The 6,360-nt window shown below is 42.1% G+C and overlaps 1 protein-coding gene across 12 annotated transcripts in view; it reads right to left on the bottom strand.

The window, feature by feature from the left end:
* IDO2 (indoleamine 2,3-dioxygenase 2) overlaps window positions 1-6,360 on the bottom strand; it is a 60,402-nt gene that overhangs the window by 5,849 nt on the left and 48,193 nt on the right. For 8 of the 12 annotated variants that reach the window (XM_010846355.1, XM_010846354.1, XM_010846359.1 and 5 more), the window contains one exon: window positions 3,869-3,920. The exons of the other annotated variants lie outside the window; for them this stretch is intronic. In XM_010846355.1, the coding sequence (XP_010844657.1) occupies window positions 3,869-3,920 (52 nt within the window). The remainder of the gene's footprint in view (window positions 1-3,868; window positions 3,921-6,360) is intronic. 12 annotated transcript variants of the gene reach the window in all.

Genomic DNA, 6,360 nt, shown 5'->3' with positions numbered 1-6,360 from the left:
AGAGCTTCTTAAGTGCTTTCCTGGGCCCCATCTATTCCCCCACTCAGAAGATAAGAGTGACAACCTGAAACTTGAGACAGCTCACGTCACTTTTCTCAGAACTTGCCCGCGCTGTTCATCACACTCAGAAAGGAAACCAAGGAACCTCTACATGGTCTGGACCCCCATCCTTGTATTCCTCATTCTCCCCGCCTTTCCTCCTTGAGAGCACTTCTGGGCTCAGGGTAGCTCTTCCTTCAAAAGTCCTCCCACGCCTGGGTCACTGTGACGTTGCTCCTTTTGCACGGAGCAGGTACCTGAGTAGCTTACTCCTCACTTCTTTCCTGCATCTTCTAAAACATCCTTTAGAAACATGGCATTCACAGACCACAATAAATAAATAAGAACTTTGGTCACCACTCCTAACATTCCGTAATGCTCTTATTCTACTTCTATAGCTTTTATTGCTGTAACACATAGAGTATGATACTTGCCTTCCTTATATTTATTTATTCATTCATTCATTCATATTAATAAAATAAATATGTTTATTTTATTCATCAAATATAAATTTATTTATAATTATAATAAATTATAATTATTTATTTATTCATTAATTATTCACATATTAATAAACATGTGCTATGATTAACATGTAAGCTCCATAGGAATGAACTGGTTGTTTGTTCTACTGCTTCATTCCCAGCACCTATTAATAGAACCATGCCTGGCATTGCATAGCCCTCACTAAGTATTTGATCAATGAAAGGATGAAAAAATAGCATTATATAATTAAGCATTAAATATCTAGAATATGTAAAATGTTAGTCATTCAGTCATGTTTGATTCTTTGTGATCCCATGGACTATACAGCCCAGCCCACCAGACTCCTCTGTCCATGGAATTCTCTAGGCAAGAATACTGGAGTGGGTTGCCATTTCCTTCTCCAGGGGATCTTCCCGACACAGGGATCAAACCTGGGTCTCCTGCGTTGCAGGCAGATTCTTTATCATATGAACCATCAGAGAAGCCCCAGAATATGTAAATCCAAGTGTACTTCTTGAAAGGACCTGGCCAGCTTAACAGAAGATAATAGATAAAAGAAAAACAGCGTGAAAGTTAAAAATAAATAAAAAGAAGGCCTCTATTTTCAAAACCTATATTCCCCATCTATGATGAGATTAATCTGAGGAAGAAAAACTGGGTTCCTCTCAATAGCCCAAGAATTGCTCCCATGCATTCTTAGGCCCAAATTGTTCTTGGTGAAGAAAAGGAATTATTTTCAAGTCTCTATAGGCAAGTTTATTTTTAGCCCTTTTTGTAGCATATTTCTAGTAAACCTCAGAGAAGGGGATGTTTAAACAGAAAAAAAGAAAGAAATGCAATGACATTTTTTTCCCCAAAGGCACTGATACCTTCCCTGAGAAATTTAACATGAATGAGAAATAAAGGAAACTGTTTCATTTACAGATGGACTCTCTCAAAACTTTTAAGTAAATTTTTTTTTAAGTCAACAGAAATAATAAATCAAGCATAGGACAAATCAAGAACACAGGGACAGATTTAGATTTTTCAAGACAAGTCTACTAGGAACGTTCAACAATCCAGATGTTCTTGGCCACCAGCATGTTTAGGAATGGCTCCTGGCCACTTGGTTTATTTAACTATGTGGGGAATAATTTTGAGGCTCAGAAACAGAAAGCAGGCATTTATGTAGATCAGAGACAAAGGGCATCACTGACCCAGAAACTTGTTTTAATGAAAATGAAGTTACCCTCTGGTGTCCATTTAATCACGACATAGGAAGTCCCCTACATAGGAACCCTACAGTTACAAACTTTCAAAGACGCTGCAGCTTTCCCTCTGCTTCCTATTTGCTGATGACCCTTCAGCTCTACCATCCCCTCCTTCCTCCCTCTCCCCCAGTCAGTAACTCTTCTTACCTGTTCACTGGATGCCAGCCCCTGGATGCCAGCTGCTGTGCTGTACTACTGTACTTTTCAAGGTACTGTACTGAAAGATTGAATTTTTTAAAATTTTGTGTGTGTGTTTGTTATGTATTATCTGTGTGAAAAGTATTATAAACCTATTCAGTATGGTACCATGTACTGGATGGTGTTAATTGTGTATCTAGAGAAGGCAATGGCACCCCACTCCAGTACTCTTGTCTGGAAAATCCCATGGATGGAGGAGCCTGGTAGGCTGCAGTCCATGGGGTCACACAGAGTCGGACATGACTGAAGTGACTTAGCAGCAGCAAGCAAACTTTATTGGATTTAGGACTGGATTCTCAGAATGGACTTGTTCATATGTAGGGGACTTACTGGAGATGGAATTCTAAAAACATTGCCCCAAGATTCCCATTCTAACTCCAAGAACTGTTAATGTTGTAAGACAGCATGCCTGTGGATATGATATATGGCAAGCAAAAGGAACCCTGAAGGCGTAATCAAGGCCACTAACTAGTGATCTTAATATAGGCAGTTATCCTGGATTACCTAGAGGAGATTAATCACACAAGACCTTAAAAGCAGGGCGTTTTCTCTGGCTGGTGGCAGAAGGGGACCTCTGGGAGGTCTGAATTATGAGACGAGTCAGGAGTGCCATTGCTAAATAGCAGGGGCCTTTTGCTACTTCCCAGGAGCTGCAGTGGTAAAGAATCTACCTGTCGATACAGGAGATATACGAGATGAGGGTTCAATCCCTGGGTCAGGAAGATCCCCTGAAGAAGGAAATGGCAATCTACTCCAGTATTCTTGCCTGGAAAATTCAATGGACAGAAGAGCCCAGCAGGCTACAGTCCATAGGGTTGCAAAGAGTCGGACACAATTGAGTGACTGAGCAAGCACAGAAACACACGTGTGTGACAAGGGACTCCTCTGGAGGCTTCTAGAAGCTGAGAGCAGACTCTGCCAGGAAAGAAAGAGACCTCAGTTCCCAAACCACAATAAGCTGATTCTGCTGAACACTTGAATGAGTTTGGAAGTGAATCTTCCTCAGAATCTCAGGATCAAGGCTCAAGCCCAGCAGACCCTCTGACTTCAGCCTTTTGAGGTCCCAAGCAGTGAAGCTGCTGTCTCACAGCACACACTCACGCAATCTAGAGAAAATACTTAACACACATGGTGACTCCATGCACTAAAGCTATTGATGAATCAGTACATCTATTGATGTTGGTATTAGGTATGACTCTTGCTACACCCAGACACAGCTTAACATGCTACCAACAGTGCTTCAGGCACCTTCTAGTTATCAAGATGGTCTCTAGGTGATGACTATTTTACATTTACCTCTTTCATCCACTGCTCCCACCTTTCACTCTTCATCCTTAAAATCTTCCTTTCTCTCAGTTGATGTGAATAGGAAGCCATCTCATTAAAATATGTCAAATTATGGCTAATATATTATAAATAAGAAATGTATCTAATTGTGAAGAATACCAAGAATATGAAAAACTGTCATGGGGTAGCTATTTCAGGAATATTAGAAGGAAGCTTTTCAGCTAAGGCCTTTGCCTTCACCAGCCTGGATAATGGGGAGCGGGGGAGGAAAAAGGGTTATAAATAGTAGAGCTTTGGGGTGGCACGCTGAGCTTTTTCTCCCTCCTCCCTCCAGGTGGTTTTCTAAGAAAGGTGAATACAAATTGAATCTAAAGGGATGGCCTCAGGACAATTACTCTAAATAGTCACGCTTCAGGGTCATTTGCCATGCAGATGGCACCCCATTCCCCATTGCTTTTATCCAAGAGTGAATCCCCGGGTGATTCCTTTGTTATGGAGAGTTATTTGGTGTCTTTCTTTCTCTGGGAAGTTTCTGCCTGTTTCTCCCCTCATAAGCCTGGGAAAGGCTACAGACGTCTCAAGCCAGAGAAGAGCTGAACTGTACTTACCCAGAGAGGAAGATCCGGATGACTGCATAAAATATGTCTGGATCTACGTAATCTAGAGGAGCAATCAAAATGTGAACTTTACTACAGGCAACGAAAGCAAAATAGGTTCCATGTGCTCGGGCTCCGAAGCCCTCCCGGGCGCCTCCCCTATCTAATCTGCAGAGAAATCTGGAAGGAGCCCCGCAGCAGGAGCGGGAGGAATGTCCCCTTCTGTCGCCCCCTCGCTGGTGCTTCCAGGAGTGTTAAACAGCTGCACAACTGGCCTTTCCCATCTGGGGTTCTTCCCTGTTCTGAACAACAACCAAAAAGGGAGATCAGGCCCATCTTTAAAACATTTAGTGTCATCTTTTTAAAGAGACATGATATTTGAGAGAACGTGGGAAGCGGAAAGGAGAAAAGCAGAGAGGATCTGCTCTCTGACCCCTCGGTGTCCAGGCAGAGCGTGGAGAGCTTCCCCCCAGGCTCTGCCGCACCTGGCCGGACACGGGCTCGCCGGCCTATATTCACTAGTCTGTGCAGTTTGCTCTGAACTGAAGTCAGGGAGTGGTGCTCACTGATTTCATTAGTTCATTAACTGGTGTGCAAGGAAGCACGTCCTCACATTTGTACTGAGCTCCTTCGGGTTTCTTTTTTATCCATTTTATTTTTATGTGGACCATTTTTAAAGTCTGCGGATTGGTTGCAATATTGCTTCTGGTTTATGCTTTGGGTTTTTTTTGGCCGAGAGAGACATGTGAGATCCTAGCTCCCCAACCAGGGCACCCACACCCGCGGCACTGGGAGGTGAAGTCTTAACCACTAGACCGCCAGGGAAGTCCCTTTTGTCCATCCTCTTTTGACCTTGATTCTCTCTTCTTCATGCTTGTGACCCTCTGGGATCTGACATGTTTCTTTCTGTGTTTCTGTTATCCAGATTCCTGTCTATGTTTCTTTGTTTCTGAGCAAAAAAAAAAAAAAAAAAAAACAGAAACTTTTTTTTTGGTGAGACCCAAATAATGACATCAGTTTGGGTCATCTGTATATCAGTGACATCTGTATATCATCAATTTACCTTTTCCACGGTCATACCTGGTTTCTGGTCCTCTATCTCTGTTTTCTCTGAAGCCCCTGGGGCCCAGGTAACTCATGTCTTGGATCAGCCTCAGGGCTCCCCAGGGCTTCTGAGGGCTGCCACAGCCTCCCTGCTCATCTGCAACAGGGTGCCATGTGCTGGACTTTTCTTTGGGCCCTATTTCTGGGTCTTCTCCATTCGGTGCTCTGTTCCCACAGATACGCTAAGTACTATGCAAAATTTTTTGCTTAAGCAATAATGACTGGAGGTAGTTTAATGTGTTACCCATCTCGTCATATTTAAGGAGGGAAAGTCAAATGAGTATTTCAACAACATGAGATAATTTGTTTTTCTATTTCTCACTATGCCCCACAACTTGTAAAATCTTAGTTCCCAGACCAGGGATTGAACCTACATCCTCTGCAGTGAAAGCACAGAATCCTAGCCACTGGACCATTAGGCAATTCCCAAATGTGAGATAATTTTAATATAAAAATTTTCAAGATATAAATAATCCATTCATGATTAAAACAAACACAAAAATTAGCTAATTTGGAATAGGCAGGAAAATCCTCCTTAAACTGATAAAAGGAATCCAGAGAAAGCCCTCAGGACATATTATACTTAATAGTGAGATATTAAAAATGTCTTTTAAAATGTGAGACAAAACCAAGTATCGGCACTTCCATTCAACACTATGTTAGGCACCACCTCGCCTGAAGAATAAGAACAAAAATTAAAAGAAAGAAATGTTATAAGGATGGTAAATGAAAAAACAAAACAATGTTATTCTCAAATAATATGATGTCTATGTAGAAAACCTAGTCAAAAAATCATTATTAGAATTAATGAGTAGTTATCAAAGTGCTAGATTCAAGCTTCATATTAAATATCAATTTCATCCTAAACTAGGAACAAAGAGAGATCCAAAGATACTATCAGTTCAGTTCAGTTCAGTTGCTCAGTCGTGTCCGACTCTTTGCGACCCCATGGACTGCAGCACGCCAGGCCTCTCTGTCCATCACCAACCCCTGGAGTCCACCCAAGCCCATGTCCATTGAGTCGGTGATGCCATCCAACCATCTCATCCTCTGTCATCCCCTTCTCCTCCTGCCCTCAATCTTTCCCAGCATCAGGGTCTTTTCAAATGACTCAACTCTTTGCATCAGGTGGCCAAAGTATTGGAGTTTCAGCTTCAACATCAGTCCTTCCAAAGAACACTCAGGCTGATCTCCTTTATGATGGACTGGCTGGATCTCCGTGCAGTCCAAGGGACTCTCAAGAGTCTTCTCCCACACCACAGTTCAAAAGCATCAATTCTTCGGTGCTCAGCTTTCTTTATAGTCCAACTCTCACATCCATACATGACCACTGGAAAAACCATAGCATTGACTAAATGGACCTTTGTTGACAAAGTAATGTCTCTGCTTTTTAATATGCT

This window comes from Bison bison, unplaced genomic scaffold (assembly GCF_000754665.1).
Source record: "Bison bison bison isolate TAMUID 2011002044 unplaced genomic scaffold, Bison_UMD1.0 scf7180017864236, whole genome shotgun sequence".
NCBI classification, from domain to species: Eukaryota; Metazoa; Chordata; class Mammalia; order Artiodactyla; family Bovidae; genus Bison; species Bison bison.
The sequence above is the reverse complement of the archived record's forward strand: the minus strand, read 5'-3'. Positions and strand labels throughout refer to the sequence as shown.